At 41.5% G+C, this 20179-nt stretch overlaps 2 protein-coding genes across 2 annotated transcripts in view; one reads left to right on the top strand and one right to left on the bottom strand.

The window, feature by feature from the left end:
- The first annotated feature begins 450 nt into the window (after nucleotides 1–450).
- On the top strand, nucleotides 451–14874 carry gfpt1 (glutamine--fructose-6-phosphate transaminase 1). Its single transcript, XM_082556152.1, has 19 exons — nucleotides 451–545; nucleotides 2528–2635; nucleotides 3343–3450; nucleotides 3584–3709; nucleotides 3793–3851; nucleotides 3937–4071; nucleotides 4159–4220; nucleotides 4405–4484; nucleotides 4570–4678; nucleotides 4783–4946; nucleotides 6659–6754; nucleotides 7014–7111; nucleotides 7313–7433; nucleotides 7708–7865; nucleotides 10644–10758; nucleotides 11223–11350; nucleotides 11451–11618; nucleotides 12010–12171; nucleotides 12928–14874. The coding sequence occupies exons 1-19, from the start codon at nucleotides 539–541 to the stop codon at nucleotides 12970–12972; spliced, it is 2049 nt and encodes a 682-aa protein (XP_082412278.1). The 5' UTR covers nucleotides 451–538; the 3' UTR covers nucleotides 12973–14874.
- Nucleotides 14875–17477: 2603 nt separating this feature from the next.
- Nucleotides 17478–20179, bottom strand: part of antxr1a (ANTXR cell adhesion molecule 1a) — a 30473-nt gene continuing 27771 nt past the window's right edge. The window contains exon 17 of the mRNA XM_082556153.1: nucleotides 17478–18985. Within this exon, the coding sequence (XP_082412279.1) occupies nucleotides 18611–18985 (375 nt within the window). The 3' untranslated portion in view covers nucleotides 17478–18610. The remainder of the gene's footprint in view (nucleotides 18986–20179) is intronic.

The following is a 20179-nucleotide window of genomic DNA, read 5'->3' as shown; positions in this document are numbered from 1 at the left end:
GGTCAGATGATCCAGGGTGGTGACACATGAACAGAGCGACCAAAAGAAGGTAAAATAGAAAGTGGGTATTTTCCACAAAAATTATATAGACCATTTAAACTATGTAAGACCAAAAAACCATAAAAGGCAATTTTGCATATAAAAATTTTAAAAAGCACTGGTGGATTTCTACTGAGGGACGTTGTACCTCAGTAATTCTAAAATCGCCAGAGCATACACAGGCTTTTGGGCCTTTTTAGCAATATTTTCCTTCCACGGCCAGTAGAAAGCACAGGCCTTCCATTGTGGGCCGATGTTGACTCTAGCAGCAGCAGGATCTGCAGGATGTTCCGGCTGCGAATCGCATCCTGATGCCACGTCAGAAATGCGTACGTCTGTAGGCGCAACCTGAATCGACAGATCTCCCGACCAATCAGAAGGCGCCATGGAAGAACGCGGTTGGCTATGATTCATAGGAACCATCGGGGGCGGAGCTTATTGACAGGCGTTCCCAGCTACCGACTTCAGAGTAGCTGTAACTGGCAGCAGAACTGTAGCCATGTGTGGTGAGTAGTGCATTTATTCTATATTTATACTAATAGGCGCTGAATGTGTGTGGTTCACGTTTCACCAGAATAGCTAGCTGAATAGTTATTCAGCTATTGCCATGTTAGTTTGAGGATAAATGCTGGAAATGAGCTAGGGGAGGCTAAAGTGAGTTTTGTATGGCCAACATGATGTTGCTAGCCAGCTAAATATAAACCGGTCTGTGTTTTTCCGTTTTACTCTGAAAGCTGCTTGATGTGGGATAACACGATCGAGCAGCAGAGTCGATATTTGAGTGCGACATTAAAATGGTAACCTGCTTTACGACGTTATTACCAGCCGAGTAAGTTTCCAGTAGCTAAATCTCTGTCTGTTACTGTGGATCTAGATGACTGTGACAGAGACCTTGGAAAACGAGTTAGGCTCGTTGTTATTATAAAAAATGAAAGTGTAACTAGATGATCTGTGTTCTTTGGGATAATACCATACCATACCATACCACCTTTATTTATAAAGCACTTTAACATATAAACCAGTGTCCACAAAATGCTGTACACATACAAATAGGATAAACAAAACATAAAATCAAATGTTTTTTTAAGTCAAATTGAGTCAACCCCTTAAAAGAGTGCCAAAGGCTTTAGCAAATATTGTACTATATAATACTGGTGTATCGCTGTGAATTAACATCAGTCTTTCACTGTCTATATGACGCCAGTGGTCATAATCAGTTTGATGCTTTCTAATCCTGTCCTGTCGCCGCCGTCTCCATCTATCTCAGTCCTATGACTGATACCTGACATCTGTTTTCTCTCACTGTTATCACAATCAGAGCACTTCCATAACCAAGCCACCTTGCTATCAATATCTCTTGTCACAGTAAGGTGCCACTTTGCTTAGGTTAACCATTAAGCACTGATTATTTGCAGAAGGGTCCCTTTTGTCTCTCTTTACCCCTCAGTGTCCACCCCCATCACTTGCTTTTCTGAATGAATGCTCTGTTGAGCCAGGATGTCCACTGGTTAGTGTTTAGCCCTGTAACAGGGCTGCACTTTATGCCCACTCCTTTTGCCATTCATGGTGTCACTCCTTTCCTTTGTGTATTTGTTATTAGACTGGATGACAGATGTTTTAGGGAGGAAATTCTCATTATTTATGGAGGTTGCCAATAAAATGCTGAAATCTTGATTTACACTGGCCTGTTTCTGTATCGTAATGGTCTCTCACTTGGGTTAGTAATCACACACAAATAAATCTCAAGTCTTAGTGACAAGGTAAATATCTTAAAATGATTTACAGATGGGAAACAGAAACATCTCACGTCTGATTTTTGTCATTCCTTTGACAATTCCCCTACCTCTGCTTTACGTAGGCAAGAGGTTATCTTAGGGAAACGGCAGGTCTATATATGTATACTTAATTGTCTTTAAACAGGTCTATCTTCCAAGAGATAACTATATCAGGTTTTCCAGTGCCTGTATGACTTGTTTCTCGTGTGTTACAGTAGTTTGTCTGGCACTGAACTGTGAATAGCAGCAGATCGACAACTCCCAGTAATTCTTGGCCTGCTACACCAGGAAGGAGTCCAATTACGTTCTCTGTGGTTTCACCAGCCACCTTTACGTAATCATTGTCATCATAAATAGTTTCGTTTTAAGATTTAAAATTGTTTTAAAAACAATTTCTAACTCAAAATGAATCCAAAGCTTGTTTAAAATAAAAACCAGCTGATGGGATAAATCCATGCAGCATACAGATTGTGAGATGTCCTTTGGCATCGGAAAAAACCTTTTAAATACTGTAATAGTGACTTCAGCCAACCTTTACCAAACCCACATGAATTAAACATCACTCCCAAATGTTACAGGGGTATTAGTCTGACAGGCATTTCAAGTGATCTGCCCTTCCAACTGCAAATAAATAAATAAAAAAATCTCCTTTTGGTAGCACAAATTCTTTATAAAGAAAAGCTTTCTAAAACATTATTCCCTCCTTCCCCAAGGAATCTTTGCCTATCTCAACTACCACGTGCCAAGGACTCGCCGTGAAATCCTTGAGATCCTCCTTAAAGGTCTACGTCGTCTGGAGTACAGAGGCTATGATTCAGCTGGTAAGAAAAAGAGAGACTCATCACCAACAAGTTCTGCCTTTTTTTAAATTGTGTTTTGTTTTGTTTTTCTTGTGTTCAGACCTCCTCAGAGGTTACTCAAGAAATGCCAAAATGTTGTAATAGTTTGTTGGTCTCCAATGTAACATTAATGCAGCAACTGTCCTGAAAGTCACACTTGATTTTTTGTTTTTCAGTAATACATGCCAACACTAATGACTTGTGCCTGATTTATGCTTGCGTGTGGTTACGTGTTGATTAATGTGTGGTTGTGTCCCGGTGTTTTATATACGGTGCCAACAGATGCTGGGATTTTTGTTTTTCTCCTGGTTCCTCGCTCTTTGTTCTGCTCAGTTTTATGTTACATTATTATTATTATTTTGTTTTTTTGTTTTGTTTTTTTGTTTTCTGTGGAGGCAGTTATATTTATCCCTCTGGTTTTCCACTTCTTTGTACTTTCCCTCACATCCATTTTGGTAGTTTCAGCAATCTTCTTCAAGGAATCTGCTGTCTGACCTTGTATTTACACTATGATTATTTTTCCTTATACTGAGTAAATAATAGTTTTTTTTTCTTTCAGTTCTTCTCAGACATTGGACCAAAAAGAAGACTTTACTTACATAATAGTAATACCACCGTTATACCTAATACCTACGGCCTTGCCATCTTTATGATTCAGCTATTTCTAACTTTTTTAAAAATTTCATTAGGTGTTGGAATTGATGGGGGCAACACCAAAGATTGGGAGGTCAACGCCAGATCTATCCAGCTGATCAAGCAGCGTGGAAAAGTGAAGGCCCTGGATGAGGAGATCCACAGTAAGCTGAGATTGTTGCTCGTTTAGAGAGAACTAATAGTTGACCGAATCCTCAATTTTCCTTCCTGCACGCTGTGGTGCAATTCGCATATTTAATGTCGTCTGTCTTGGGGGTGTGTTTGTTTGATTTATAGAACAGCAGGATATTGACCTGGATGTGGAGTTTGATGTCCACAGTGGCATTGCCCACACTCGCTGGGCCACTCACGGTGAGCCCAGCCCAGTCAACAGTCATCCACACAGATCTGACAAAAACAATGGTGAGTGATGTTTCAAGTTGGTACAGAAACAGCTAAATGTTTGATTCTGTGTTAAGTTTCTGACAGTCCTCTTTGGTTTGCAGAATTCATAGTCATTCACAATGGCATTATCACCAACTACAAAGACCTGAAGAAATTCCTGGTGAGCAGATGTTTTTCATTAATATTTCTTGATGTGTTTTCATTGTTCCGATTTGTAAAGCGAAATCATTTTCTCGTTTCTGTAGGAGAGCAAAGGTTATGAGTTCGAGTCAGAGACTGACACAGAGAGCATCGCCAAGTTGGTGAAGTACATGTATGACAACCGGGAGAGCGACGACATCAGTTTCGCCACGCTGGTTGAACGTGTGACTCAGCAGCTGGTAAGGACTTGCTAATGTACACCAAAGATGCAAAAGCAATCAGACAGTAAAAAGATCTGACTTCCTGTTTGACCTGCTGCCTTGCAGGAAGGAGCTTTTGCACTGGTCTTCAAGAGTGTCCACTATCCCGGCGAGGTGGTTGGTACAAGGTAAACTCACACACTGATGGCTGATCTTAAATCTCCTAAAGTGACGTCTAAGACGGGTCAAAATGTATACAATACATTTTGAAGTCTGACAGTATAAGAAACCTTTCTGCGATGCATTTAGACCATATACTGGTAAAATATCAGGATGTGGTTTAAAATGAATATTTTCTTGTGGTTTATACAGGAGGGGAGGTCCTCTGCTGATTGGAGTGCGCAGTGATCACAAGCTGTCCAGCGATCATATTCCTGTGCTCTACCGCTCATGTAGTTATAGTTTCTCTTTCTAGTCAAATGTATCCAAATGTGGCTGGATGAAATTGCCTGAGGCCTGTTTTCTTTTACATCCCAGCTACTAAAGACAAGAAGAGCTGCAGCACCCTACCCAGGACAGACCAGGACACCTGCCTGTTTCCAGTAGATGAAAAAGCGGTGGAGTACTATTTTGCATCTGATGCGAGGTAAGCAGATACTGTTAGAGTGCACAACGATGTTCTTTATATGCCTGCTTTATGCGTGTATCAAAAATCAAACGTTTGATGTGGTTTCTGATCTGCCACGACAGCGCGGTGATCGAGCACACAAACCAGGTGATCTTCCTCGAGGACGACGACGTAGCCGCCGTGACGGATGGCCGGCTGTCGATTCACAGGATAAAGCGCACAGCTGGAGACTACCCAGCCCGTGCCATCCAGACCCTGCAGATGGAACTACAGCAGATCATGATGGGTGAGTGGAGGGACGAATTCTCTTCACAACATGCATTCCTTTCCCACACTAATGGTCAATAAATCATTTATACTGTGCCATTAATTTAGTCTCAAATCCTGTTATTATCCTGCAAGTCATAATCGATGACCAGCTGCTTACATAGTTTGGCTTGCTTTTAACGGTTTGCCCTGAGGTTGTTCTTGTTATCATCCAAGTCGTTACACTCTTGCTAGATTAGCAGCGCCACCAGAGAAACCACTGTTGGTAAAACAAACCACTTTGCTTTAAGATGTTATTACTCCCATCTTCCCTTCTTGACCCGAGTTGAAATATTATGCTAGGTTTGTAGTAAGACAGCTGTTTCCTTCTTTTTCAACATTTTACTCCAGCCCCAGGATTTGAACTCAAACAAATCCTGGGGCTGGATTTGTTAAAGCTAAATTTAAATTTTAGCTTTAATGTGAAGCCATTAATATCCTATGTATAGAACAATGTGCAATTTGTGGCTTTTTTAAAAAAAAGTACAGTTCCCCTTACTAATGCTTAGACAAATGCACCCAATAAAAAGCATTTCTCAGTGTTTAATTGTTGTTAAAGAAAAACAATTATTTTCCCAAGTCACCAAAGTTAAAGCGTTCACTTATGGGAATTAGGACACATTTTTATTATTGCATTATTTTCCCTTTTTTCGTGTACAAAATCATAATAAAAACCCCACAATCATGTAAGTTTATTCTTGGGACAGTTTTTCATGCAAAACAGACCTTTACGCATATCGACTCCAGGTCTGTAAGAATCTGACAAATCTATAATCAGTCAGGATTAAATTGCTTCCCAGGGCTGTTAGGTAATCCTTACTGACTTTATATTTGTCAGACCCTGATTAGGACTTGGAGTCGATGTGCATAAGGTCTGTTTTGCATGCAAAATTGCACCAAGAATCAACTTGTTACATGCACTTAATCAGTTATTGGACTTTTGGAATTGAAGTATTTCATCTATCCTGCTGCTGTGTCCTTAAATGAGGAACATGAGTCTAAGAAGTTTGCTCAGTATGAACACAGCTAAAAAAAAGGAGATTAAATCTCATGGTTACTGTCTATATTTTCTTTTTTCTTCATTTTCACTGACTTTTCCTCAGCAGTCCAGCAGGGGGCAGAGGTGAGCCGGTGTTGGCTGCACTCGACATTCCTTTGTGGTCCTGTCATTACTCAGCCTCTCTCCTCTCATTTCCTAGTTTTTTCTTCTTCTGCTGAATAACCTAATTCGAATGACCCAAATTGCTCTCAAAGGGAGGCTGAAACGCACTTGCATATAGACATATATATTTTCTTTACCGTCACGGTTTTTAATTGATAGGAAAACATTATCTCCCTAATGTTTTTTGTACGTTTTATTTCATTTGAGGCATGACTCATGCTATGGCTCCAAATATCTTAATAGAGAAAGAAAGTTTACCCAATAAGTACTCTCATTTCCAGGAAGGCCTGATTGTCAATAAAACACAGTGAGGACGTTTGTTTTTGCTCCTTCAGGAGGCTGTGGTTTGCATTCTCGGACGCTTAATACATGTAAACAAAACCTCTCTCGTTCGGTTGAGTTCATGTGGGTTTTATGGGGCTTATAAAAAGTCTATCACTGAGTGCTTAACTGGTATTTACCTTTTCTTCTTTCTTTTTTTTTGACTAATTCTGGAAATGTTCCCGTGATATCTGATCCTCATTTTACAGGCAACTACAGCTCCTTCATGCAGAAGGAGATCTTTGAGCAGCCAGAGTCTGTTGTTAACACCATGAGAGGGAGAGTCAACTTTGACAACAACACAGGTTGGAGCACTGCCTTATTATTATATTTACCAAGACAAGAAATGACAATTCCTCAAAAATGTCAATCTTTGGCTTTCACTGTAGTCTTTAGCGTCAAGTAATTTAGTTTTGCATGTGCAACTACCTTTAGTTCATTATAATAAGGATCAAGGACGCCCTATAAAAGTTTTACAGCTATAAGTACATTTTTTAAGTGTAAAATGTCCCATCTCTCCTGTGGGGTGTTTGTGGTCTTTGAGCAGTTTGTTGTGCTTTTCAGTGACACTGGGTGGACTTAAGGATCACATCAAAGAGATTCAGAGGTGTCGCCGACTTATCCTCATTGCTTGTGGCACCAGCTATCATGCAGGAGTAGCAGTGAGTAGTCTTTTGTTTAACCACCTTTTGTTCTTTGGTGCAAAGTCCCGTCAGAAAAATAATCAAACTGAATCCAAGAGGAAAATATGACAGGAAATATGACACCTGTGTTGTGGTATGAGCTTCGTGTCCTGCCACACTCTATGCTCTGTGCACAGCTGGCACGTTTTCACAAATCGATGCTGTTGTTTTTTTTCCCAGACCCGCCAGGTGCTGGAGGAGCTGACCGAGCTGCCTGTCATGGTGGAGCTGGCCAGCGACTTCCTGGACAGGAACACGCCTGTTTTCCGAGACGATGTCTGCTTCTTTATCAGCCAGTCAGGTGTGGAGACCAGTGCCATCTGGACTTGATCTGTGGCACATTCCCCATTTGTATTCCACTTTCTATTTGGGGGCTCTTCTTGATTTATCTTTCTATGTGCTCAACTTTTTCAAAATGCTGAGTCAAAGTTTTTGAAACCTGTGGATTATTTTTTTCTGTAAAGCTGTCTTAAATCAGACTAGTTTATGGTGCAAAAGTCAGTAAATCAGTTTTATTGTGTGAATTGTTACGTTCCATAAACGGGTTGTGTTTTCCATTTCTGCCGACCCCGCAGGGGAGACCGCTGACAGCCTCATGGCCCTGCGCTACTGTAAGGAGAGGGGGGCTCTGACTGTGGGCGTCACTAACACAGTGGGCAGCTCCATCTCGAGGGAGACTGACTGTGGCGTCCACATCAACGCCGGGCCAGAGATCGGAGTAGCGAGCACCAAGGTATACCATGGCAACCGTGGCTCTAATTAACTCTGCGGTTTTTATGAGTGCAGCTTTTATGCGCCGTGGAAGTGGAAAACCACAACATGCATTTATTGTGTCACTGGAGATTGAAAGGATACTTCTTACATTAACCTCTTGAGGTTAGGTTATATTATGCTACACAGCATTACCAAAATTACTGTTATTATTATCTTGCTATCTTTGAAATGGCTACTTTAAACACAGGGACCAGGTCTGTGACTACCCGCTGTCAGTTGCCTCCTTCATAGCAACTTATATAAAGAGTGATAAAATGGTGATAAGACAGAGTCAGTCTGTAATCATTTTGAGGGGTGAATGGGGCCAAGTTGCCAATTACATGCAATCTGTGTGTGATAAATCAACCAAAATAGAAAATCTGTTGCCTTTTACATACAAATAAATTCACATTAACTGCATGCATTTAGCCAGAACCTCATAGATTTTGAAGAGAAAGTCAGAAGTTGCTCCACAAATATCGGCATAGTTGCTGTTGGATGACGATTTCACTGCATAATGAGACAGGGGCTCAGGAATCTTATATAGCGATATAACCAGTTGAGTGGACTCCGCCTTTCAAATGTTCACCAATGTGTCTGACGGTGATTGCAGTCAGTTGGAGCTGGAGACAGGTTGCCAAACAACTTGCAACCAGTTGCAGGCTCCAAATTTTTATTTATTTATTTTTTTTAAATCAGTTCACTGGGCAGCAACCAAGTTTCCAGCCATAGAAGAGTTTTCCTACTCATTCTATTTAAACTCCAGTGAGACTGAGTCATTAGTGATGAAGATGAATGTACTGCTGGGTGTGTTTTCACCTTGTTGTGGCAGGCTTGGATGTGGATGATTGAAAACAGCACATTCCCTTGGAGTTGAAGTGAATGCTTATTGCTCCATTTAAAAAAGCAATCTACTAATTTTTCTGCTTTTGTCTATGACAATATTTTCAGAGGCAACACACCAAATGAATTTGTTACGTTCAAGTTAGAAATATAGCGCATGATTTCTTTGATTTGTTGTAACTGAGCCTTTGATGCTCAGCTAAAGTACTGTACACCAGTTAATTGCAACATCTCATAAATGAACTCGATGCTCGCTGACTCTGAATGAAACCCAGATGAAAACTCCATTGCAATTCTGGTCCCGCCTTTTGGAAGTTGACGTGGTCCTCCACCGTTATCCCAGAGGGAGTTAAAGAAGCCTGATTTTCTCATCTCAGCTCATGTAAACCTTGGACACTTGGTTTCATGCCCCTCCCACCCCCTCACCGAAAGCATTTGCCAGCTGGGATTTGAGCAGAGGAGTTGAAGCCCCTGCTCTTTCTAGGGAGCATAGAGAGAGAGAGTTAGGAAAAGTGGAGCAGGTCCTTCCCTGCCCCAGCTCTTGGCTCAGTGACTCTTGTGTTGCTCCAAAGTCCCAGAGCACGCCTCAGAGACGCCATCATTTACTGCTCGGCTAGCAGGACCACACACCCACACCCACCTCAACCGAATGTTGCACATTAACAACCAAGCTTATCAAAACACTGACTTGGTTTGCAACTAATCACATGCTGAATCATCCCAAATTCATATATTTGGTCTCAATTTTCTGCTTTTTCATGCTCGTAGGATTTTTTTTAAACTTTAAATGAGGGAATTTCCAATTCCTTTGTTCATATTCAAGATTCATGGCATAAATTAGCACTAAAAGACAAAACACTTTGATGCTATCATGAGGCAGATCCTTCTGGCAGGTCAGCCGACAGTAAATGAGAGAAGACTGCTTTTGAATTACATAACTCTTTCCACTGGGAATTTACAGGATTACAAAGTTTGTTTTCTAGATCACAGCTGTTGTGTTTTCTTTATGTTTCAGCTGTGTATGCATGCATGCTCACATTTGCAGGGTCAAAGTTGGCACATTGTGCATCAGGAAAGCACTGACAAGTTTGAAAGTATGAATATGGAAGAGATCAACGGTTGAATATGTGGGTTAAATATGTTGCCACAGCTCTGAAGGACTACGATTTGTGTGTTGTTGTGAAGAAAAAAGAAACGGTGTGTAAAGGTTTTACAGCTATTTTCTTGGCCCTGCACATTGGCATTTCTGAGTCCAGAGAGTCTTGTGAATTGACTTGGCTTCTCTCAGACTCTGATTGAATCTCCTAAATGAGCATGGAAGACCTCCAAACGTGCTTGGAGATGAAGGAAGGAGAGGGTGCGGGCGGCGATGACGGCAGGCACAGTCTCAGATGTGTTGAGGTTATAAGAAGCGACATTTCCAGAAGGATCAGACATCATCTGTGGTATATGTGGCTACAAAGGTTTTTAGGATGAGCAGCACTAACTTAACTGCGTGTGTTTTTTTTTTTTTTATAATGCTGCTTGATGTGTATGAAAACCCACCTCTCCATATTTCATCTGGTGCAGATTATAAACTGGAGACCAAATTTGCAATCAAAACAAAGCGAAAAAGAAGGACATGGCTTCATAATCTGTACCGAAAGGCTCAAGTCGTGATCTGGTCGCTGCTTCGTTGGTTCGATATTGAGCTGCAAAATAGGAAATCTACCATTCCCTCTAGAAATGAGGTCACAAGCAAGCAAGCTTTGACTGTGCAGTGGTGGCGGTCCACTTTGTGACCTTCATACAAATAGTTAGGGAGCAGTTGTTTTCTTTATTAGTCAGAGTAGAGACAGACAAAGAAACCGCATCTTAGCAATTGTGTTACAGTTAATAAATATTCTACTTTCTCTGTTGTGTTTTTCGTCTTCAGGCCTACACCAGTCAGTTTGTGGCCTTGATCATGTTTGCCCTCCTGATGTGCGATGACAGGATTTCAGTGCAGCCCAGGCGCCGTGAGATAATCCAGGGCCTAAGAGTGCTTCCAGGTAAGTCACACCACATGTGTTGTAATTCAGCCAGAGATTCATATGTGAAGTTTAAACACAAAAAGACTGGAAAAACTAGCTCTCAGACCCAAGATCAAGCACATCCACAGCCTGTTTTAGTTTTGTTTTTGTTGGTGTTTTTTTTTTTTTTTAAATCCTCTTAGAGGACAAACTTAAACGGCAACAAAAGGATCAGAAGACGAGAGAGAGCGGGAAGGGGGGCAGACGGATGAATAGCTTTAGATTTTGGCGTTGGGCTCTTGCATGACTCTGTGAATCTAAAGCACATGATAGCATGTCCCCAATAGTAACCTAATAAGGAATGTCTGGCTTGTCTGCCACTCCCTGCCCAACATTAGAAGCTGAGTCTAGGTTCATGTTGCTGCAATATTTTTTTCATATTTTGTCTCTGCCAGTCAGCCTCTTGAAACAAGAAAAAAAATGTGTGTGTGTGTGTGTGTTAGATCTGATTAAGGAGGTCCTCAGTTTGGATGATGAAATCCAGAAGCTGGCAACGGAGCTGTACCAGCAGAAGAGTGTGCTCATCATGGGCAGAGGCTACCATTACGCTACCTGCTTGGAGGGAGCACTGGTGAGCACATGCGAGTTTATCATCTGACAGCTTGATTGTTAATTTCAGCGTAGGCTTGTATTTATCTAAAGTCTGGATGTTTTTTTTCATTCCCCTGCAGAAAATCAAGGAAATCACGTACATGCATTCAGAGGGTATCCTGGCAGGAGAGCTGAAACACGGCCCGCTGGCCCTGGTGGATAAACTCATGCCGGTGATCATGATCATAATGAGAGACCACACTTATGTCAAGTGTCAGAATGCCCTGCAGCAAGTTGTTGCTCGCCAGGTAAGAATCGCACATGGCGCATGTTTTGTGATCAGCCTTATTGTAATGTCGGTGTGTTGGTTTATTTTATAATCCAGTCACAAGTGATCAGCCCAGATTGTTTAGTTGCCTGAAATGCTCAAACAAACTCTGACAAATAAAAACTAAATGTGACACTTTACAGTGTTTATTATATCGTGGAAAATGTGAGTTTATTTGAATCCATTTAAGTTTTTTCCTTTCTGAAAACTGTTTGCATCATAACTCATTAAGTTCAAACCCCGAAAGTATGTTGACCACTGCGTCACCTCTGGCCCTTCAACTCAGTCGGTGAAAGGGGAGAGGTTGATTCAGCGCATCTCCATCATTGTGCAGTAAACACACTATATTCATCTCTTTGTTTCATTTACAGGGTCGTCCTATTGTGATCTGCGACAAGGACGATCACGAAACCATCAAAAACTCCAGCCGCACCATCAAAGTGCCTCACTGTTTGGACTGCCTGCAGGGCATCCTGAGCGTCATCCCTCTGCAGCTGCTGTCCTTCCACCTGGCTGTCCTCAGAGGCTACGATGTAAGTGCTTTCCCTTCAGGATCAGCAACAACTCTCAATCCAGCATGCTTCTTAATTCAAACAGCAGGACTGCTTTGTAAGCAGAAACACTGCCAGAATAAACGTGCAGTGTTTATATCTGTAAATCAGCATGTCCCCCACTCGCTTGAAAATGTAACCTACTTTGTGAACGATGTAAACTGGCAAACTTGGTGGTGAAGGTGATGACGATGTGGTTAGCTGCCACACTGAAAGAATTATAGTGAAATGTAAATAACCTCCATCTGTGCGCGAATTCCGACCTGCGATTGTTTCATTTATTGGCAAAGCCCACAAGCTGTTACTGATGTTTGTGCTGGTGCTGCAGAACTGACTTAGATGTGTTGTCCCCTTGATTTCCTGTTTTTGAGGAATTTTAAAGGTCAAAGTGAGCAGCTTAACTCAAAGTCAGCATCTAGTCAGTTTTTCAGAGCATTTCAGAGAAACGTCCTGGCCGTGCAGCTCTGTAGAACAAACAGCTCCACCACACGCATGCCCTGTGTTTTATGTAATTTTGTCCGAGGGGAGGAGAAGCGCTCTGGACAGGACATGTGTGATAATTACAAGAGCAGTTCTTCCAAACCGCCATATCTCTGGCTCGCAGATTAAAGTATGTTTTTGTTAAGATTTGTATAAATCATACTCGGGTGTTTTGACAGCAGCATTTAGTCAACAGCAGCAACAGTGTCCTTTTCATCTGCAAGGCTATTGATTGTCTGCTCCTCTGTTTAAACGCAGGTGGACTGTCCAAGAAACCTGGCCAAGTCCGTGACAGTAGAGTGAGCCGCACCATTCATCACTAACAACAAAAGCTTGGCATAGACACACATTCAAGCACAGACCCCAAAGAAAGCGTCTGTGTGAAGTAAACCATCAGAAGATGACGTCCTGTCCTGTGTCTTGTGTGTCGTGGCTCTTTTTTTTTTCTTCTTTTTTTTATGCAGTCTTTCAGTAATCGCTCTTGTATCTCACTGTTGTGTATTATCACAGTGTTGCATTGTTTCTTTTATCAGAAAGCTTTGACAACATTTGTTTTTTCTTTGTTGTTGCCGGTGGCAAGGAATGGGTTGGGAATGACATATAACGTGCATATCACTTTTTCGGGGGTGAACCTGTATCAACCTTCGCTGGCCATTTATGGGCATGCCTTCCATGTTTATCTGTTGCTGATTGGGTTCTCTGGAAGCTGATGTTAAAGCTGACAGTAGTTTACGCTTTAAAGACCTCACTGGCTCATTTTCTCTTTTAGTGCAATGATTTGTAGTTTAGTTGGGATTTTTTTTCCTTGGCAGCTAATCATTCAAAGTGTCTTTACTCCACTGTTGAAGTAAACCACAGTCTTGAATCATTCCAAGCCACAGGTCATCGCTTCTTCATAATTGCAGTGTGGTTTTGATACACTTTCCCCTCTTGGATTTTCTTCTGAGGACACGCAGCAAAGAGCAGCATCAAATGTCCGATCAGAAAAAGTTTGTGAATACTATCATAAATCTTCTAATGTTGCTGTGTGTAAGCCCAGGAATTCGGTTTTTTAAACTCTGGTTTTGGTCCACTCAGTTAATGAGAGGAACCACCTACACCAGAGTCTGAGACGTCGCTCGTTCACTCTTTCCTATTTTTCTCGACACGATCCTGTTACTGTAAACGCTCTCTGGGTGCAGTTTAGCGTTTCATTCTCGTGTGGGACTTTTCGCATAAAGGTTTCTTTTTATCAATAAACTGAAGTAATGCAATTGAGATAAAGTTGCAAACCTGAAGTAGAGGCAGTCGCCAGCCCACACCTTGCCACCGTCATTTTGCAATCTTGGGACCATTTGTAGCTTTTCTTCTTTCTTTTTTTTTTCGTCCTCTTGTTACATTTGTTTGTTAATTGGTTTTTTGGGAGGAATTTTATATTATTGAAGTTACTCTTTCATTTAAAATGTTAATGTTACTGTCATCTGAAATGTCAAACCAAAAATCTGTCTCTGGTGGCTTTGGCAATCATAAACCAAATCTCTTTTTTTCGGTTTCACTGTTGCTTTTGTAGCCAAACATGAACTGATTTTGCAGATCGTATGCTATGAAGTTATTCTGAGGCCCTGAAGTCGCTTGGCAGCATGTCATACTGTAGACGTTGACTTTGGTCAGAAGCCAAATGCCAAGCTGTGTGTCTGTGATCCCAGGTGTCTTTTAAATTCAGAAGCCAAGAAAAAAAGTGACATTGCATGCACACACACACACACACACACACACACACACAGTTATGCAGTAGAGAAAGAATAGGAGCAGCTTTTTTTAAGCCTGCATTCTTTAAGTTTAAAGATATTTATCTTGCATTTACAATCAAGCCTTAACTTGGACTTCATTTTCCCCCCTTGAGCATTTTCTGAGCCAGTGAAATGTTGTTACAGGTACTTTTGTAACCCACACTCGAAACACTTTTTGATTTACTGACTGGATGTATTGATCAAGGATGCTGCAGTGGATCCTAGCACCATCTGTTGGGTTACAGAGGGAGTGGGAGTACTATTTATTAGTGGAACTGATGCAATAAAGTGTCACATACGTATCTTTTAAAAGTGTCTGGGAGTTATTGGATTGAGGATGTGTGCGCTTGTGGATTTACATGACCTAAAATACTGACAGTGATAACAAAAGGTGTCTGTACGATTTTTATTCCAATAAATACGCTGTAGAAATTCAGGCACATTTGGACTTGTCATTAAAATAACGTGTTTAGTTCAGGTGATAGATTGCACAAAGAGTTGAGGTACTGGAGGTATTTAGGGGTAGCTCAAAGTAACGATACGCCGCCGCTGGTGCCAAACTCCAGGAAGACGGACACTATCGGTCTGATGCTCTCACGTAGAGCTGTCACAGTGGAGACGCAGCGTCTGAGGTTGCTCCACAGACAAGGCAGGAGTGAAACTGCCACTTGAACGAGAGCAAAGGACATCAAACACAGAGATAGTGAGAAGCGGCAGAGCGCGGGCAGCACAAGCAGCACTGCCTTGATTGGCTTTAAGGGCTCTGCAGATCTCCTTCCTCCACAGCCACTCGGAGGGCAGCTGTAATTTCTCAAGGTGTGCGATGGAGGCCAGGTGGAGCAGCAGCTTGAGCATGCATGTTGGTCCAAGTCTTCACGTGCCAGGAGCACACCTGCTAGCTTCTGCCTGATGAACGTGTTCAGTTTCAGCAAGACTGAGAGGTAAAGAGTCAAGCTCCTGGTGAAAGCAAGTGCAGCTCTCAGAAGGATTTCATTGCAGAAACTAACCACAACGGCGGCCTCACACGCAGCTGTGGAGTAATTATGGAAAGTAACCACGGCTTTCAGCAGTAACAGCCTCCATTGTCCGAGCATGGGGAGCGTCCTGGGCAGTTTCTCATCTATAAAGAGCATCGTGTGAAGCAGGTAACATCCTCTGTGTAGGAGCCAGACTTTGCTAGTTCTTATAAATCAAAGCGTCACTGCAGCTTTTATCAGTGGGGCTGAATAAGTGTTAGCAGCTGTTGTGACTTTAATTGCAGACAGCTTGGTGTCGTAAGGAGAACGGATTTTCTCTGCTGCAGGCCTCTTGTTAGAGGGGCAGGAATTAGGTGTTATCACAGGAAATGCGCATCTCTAACCATGAACATTAACCATGATTCCTCTATGCCTAAACGTCCTGAAAAACCAAAAGCAGAAACCTGAGTTTCTGTAACTGTAGTCGTTTATACGATCTTGTCAAGACTTGATATTGTGTTTATCTTTTCTTAAAAGTTTAGCATCTTCTGCATAATAAGGGCAGGGGAGCAATCAGCAGGTTCACCCGGTATCTAGATGTTTCCTGACGGCGCCAAGTCAAAGTGCAATAAACAGCTGTGTCCTCTTTATCTTCTTTTAGGTTAGGTCTCCTTGTTTATCAGCAGTTGGATCTTTTTAAGTTGCTATTTAAAATCCAACTACTGTGGACTACCAGAAACATCATGTTTGATCACCAAATGAACAAACCTAATGATGTAATTGTTCAAATCTGCTTCATTAGGGTTAGTCAGTTTGAGCCAGCAGCAGTGAACATTAAACCTGAAGCGTCAGTTAAAATGCTGGTAATTTTATTTTGAAAATCTAATGAATATTCAGTTACATTTACATGTTTACTGTCTGGCATTTCATGGCTGCTTTTGATAACCATCAAACATTTTCTACCAAATGATTTACAAGAACCCATTTTACATTCTGCTGTTTGTATTCTAATGAGATGCTTGTATTTGAAGACATTAGACTGATTTTTATTTTATTTTTTTCCAGATTGTAGTCCTTGTAAACTTTAGACGTGGCTGTGCAGAAAGGTCTCAGTAGATCAATTGTTTCTGAGTTATTCAGTCGAGCCCATCTGACACCAACAACCCTTCCACATACAAAATCACTGAAACCACCTCTCTTCTTCATTCTGGTGCTCTGTTTGGGCTACACCAGGTCGTCTTAACCATGTCTAAATGCCTAAATGCACAGAGTTGCTGCTATGTGAACGCCTGATTAGATATTTGTGTTAACGAGCAGTTGAACAGGTGTACCTAACAAAGTGGCCAATGAGTTTATGTGATTTACTTTAGAAACAGAGGTTAGCAACAGCAACAAAGTTTAAAATTTGCCCGAAATTCTACTATAAAATCTGCCCTTTGATTTGATTCTGTCCTCTTTGTTATTCCCAGATCATCATGATGTCATCACCCTCGACAGGCTTTTTCATTTCTGCAGCCCATGCATATTTCCTGAGGATTAGATTGTTTCAAATATTTTCCAAGATGGCTCCCCTATTCGTGTTGTAACATAATGCAATATATTAACATCTTGAATGAGTTTGCTGCACATGAAGTATTCTCTTCTCTGTTTTTCTGTCACAAGGAATGAGTAAGGGCCTGCAGACATTCACGCAGTGGTAATGTCAGTAGGTAAATGAGAACAGAACAGCTGTACATTTAGTTTGGGAGGTACAGAATATTGTTTAAAGGAGCCCTGTGGATAAAAAGTGACTTGAGGGAATATCCAGCTAAATGCATTAAAGGCTTTACAGACTCTTGATGAAAGCATACACAGTAAACATGTGGATCAGTTGCTGCTTTTGCTGCCCGGAAGTAAAACAGAATGTTTTTCAAATTAGCATCTGAAGAAAAGAATAAGAAGACGGAGTCAGATTTTATGTAGCTAAACTGCTTCCTTGCTTTTTAAATGAATCACACACCAGTCTGTGTTTACTGTACAGTACTGACGGGATTGCTAACCGTGACGTGATGAGAGTAAAAGCTTCATATCAACATCCACGAAATGGCTTCCATCGTATTTTATTCTCAGAGGAATTAAAGACTTTCTGCAAAAAAAGTAAAACAAGATTGTTTACTGACTCATCAATGTACAGCACACATATAACTGAGCACGCTTATTTGCATTAATAATGTACAACTTTTTTTGAAGCCGTAGGTGGACGAGTAAGACGATGTGCAAAGCTTTTCCCTGATTCCCAGAGTTACCCTCATCTTAACAGACAGATCCTATGCAGCGCTTACCTACAGCTGTAATTACAGTCATCTTGGTCAGGTCAGTTCCAGCCATACATCTGGTAAAGCCAAATTTACTGTTTACACCAATGAGCACAGAAAACGGGCCAGACATGGCTCACATTAGGTTGGATGAAAATAGTTTGCGAGTCAGGAGTTGAACACTGGAAGTTCAGATACATTGCATTGCTGTTTCAGTACACTTACTGTCCATGCCGTCATCACCGATGATTGTCTTTCTTTCCCCAAAATGAAGAGTGTGGTCTACACAAGTACAAAGTAAAAAATGAAAGTATTTACAAATGTATAAAAACAAGTACAAATGTTAAAAAACTACAAACGATGATTCGAGCACTTTTGCATGCAAACATTCAAGGATTTTAAAAAAAGGATTGTTTTCAGATGCCTCTGCATCATCCTTACTCTGCTGTATGTGGAACATTTGCAGGATGAGTGTTTTTCTTTTCTCTTATATAAAACAGGAACTTTACAGTGGCATTTATTTTAGTGACATGGCCATTCAGAAGACAACTGTACTCCTTCTCTAGGGCCTGTGTATAAAGCTGTTAGTACAAGCTGTTGATCCTCTGCTCGGTCAGAATTCATACAGTCTTCAGTCAAATGTTTTTGAGCCGGCCTGCGTGATCTCATTTATAGGGAATGTCTATGTAATTCAAGCATCCAAGCAATTGCACTGTTGGGCTAGATGTGTACAAAAGTAGACAAATAGCTGAAAACAAGTTCTCGCTCCTCCTCGTCACAAGTCTGAAAGGCTACAGCCTGCTGAGGTTGGCACCTTGTTGCACCTCACTCGTAGTTACAATCAAAGATGGCTATGTGCTGGTGGAACTCTGGATTATGTTTTTCAGTCTTGTGTGACCACCTCCTGTCTCCCACCAGACTTCTACAGGCCAGGGCGAGGCGGAGGGCGGGCAGGTGGAGGGGCTCGTCCAGGAGGGGGTCCCTGGGGAAGAGGTGGCAGCAAGCCGGTTGGGCTAGCGCAGGGCGGAGGCGTGGGTGAGAGCGCCGGTGGGGCGGGTATGTGCAAGGTGGTTGGAGGAAGAGCCCGGTTGGGAGGTGGTGTGTAAGGGGGAGGGGTGGAAATGGGTGGAGGGGTTGGAGGCAGCGAGGAGAAGGGTGGCGCGCTGGGAGTCGGTGGTAGGGTGCCCTGCGGTGGAGGTGGATTCCTGCCAGGCGGGTTGTAGATGGGAGATGGGTGATTGTTGAAGTGTGGGTAGCTAGGGGGGGATTTTACACGGGTGAAGTTCATGCATCTGCCCTATAAAATTAAACAGAGTTCAGATTTTGTTAGCAAAGTGGCAAACGTTAAATTTTTTTCCATTAATTGTTCAATCCAAGGCAAAAATTCACAATGAAAATTCAGACATTGAGTCTAAATGACAGAAAGGAAAAGGTCTGGCTCACATCACAGCCTGTATATAGAAGATGGATTTAGCCTATGGGTTTGAAAAGTGAGGCTCATAAAACATTTGCCTAAACCTGCTTTCTTTTGATGATCCAACAAGGTGTGACCTCTAAGGTTGCATAAAAAAAAAAATCTCACTGTGTTGACCCTACTGCTTACTTAGCGTATATTCACTATAAAAACTTTATTAATGATTTTATTGTCTCAGCAGCTAGCTTGAAGTCTAATACGACATTTCAGAACAATAAGATGATATTTGCATTTTCTAAGAGCCAAAGCAAAATTTCATACATTCATAAACTACTGCCATAAAGTGCAAGTACTATATTTTAACATACTATTTGAATAATATCAACTTTGTGCAATAAATCGTGGCTAAAAAGCAGATCAGATCTGCATGAACATATTTTGCAATCTGTCAGTCTACTGTTTATCTCGGCTTTCAATATGCAGAGTGAAAAATATCTACATCTATTTACTCTGGATGAGGCTGTAAAACTTTCTGAAAGTAGTCAGATATGAGTCGGTCTGTTGTTGAAGCTCACTTTTGACCAGTGACACTGATACTGAGTTGTTGAGGATATCCTTACCTTGTCTGTTGGTAAATGCTACTGTTAGCCTCTGTTAGCTGGCATTAGTGAAACTATCTTTGAAGTAGATCTAACATTGTGTGACTCTGGCACGTAGCAAATAAACTCTCATATGATGTGAGAATCAAACTTCTTGTCACAGAGAAAGTAAGATTCATGTTTGCTTCAAGGACACTCATAGGCTTGTTGGTGGTAACCACATTTATAACCAGCTGCTGTTTTTGTTTAGCTAGCTCAGTATCTGGACACAGGAGAGTCACATTTCAAATCTGCTGAAAATAAGTAATTGTGACAATATCTGGAATAAATAAGGATGTTTATGCACATTTTTATGTGTTAGAGCCACATCTTCAGTTCAGGAGATTACCCTGGAAGAGTTAGAGGAAGAGTTTTCTCTTTTCTTTTGCATTCTGGCTTGTTTGTTGAGGAGTACCCCTTCTTAGATGATAAAACATAG

This window comes from Aulonocara stuartgranti (assembly GCF_965226115.1).
Source record: "Aulonocara stuartgranti genome assembly, chromosome: 12".
Classification (NCBI taxonomy): domain Eukaryota; kingdom Metazoa; phylum Chordata; class Actinopteri; order Cichliformes; family Cichlidae; genus Aulonocara; species Aulonocara stuartgranti.
The sequence above is the reverse complement of the archived record's forward strand: the minus strand, read 5'-3'. Positions and strand labels throughout refer to the sequence as shown.

Excerpts from the sequence above, each read along its gene's own strand:
- gfpt1 (XM_082556152.1), top strand. Across the intron at positions 3,852-3,936 it reads AAGACCTGAAGAAATTCCTG|GAGAGCAAAGGTTATGAGTT; the intron begins GTGAGCAGATGT and ends TCGTTTCTGTAG. Across the intron at positions 4,947-6,658 it reads ACTACAGCAGATCATGATGG|GCAACTACAGCTCCTTCATG; the intron begins GTGAGTGGAGGG and ends CTCATTTTACAG.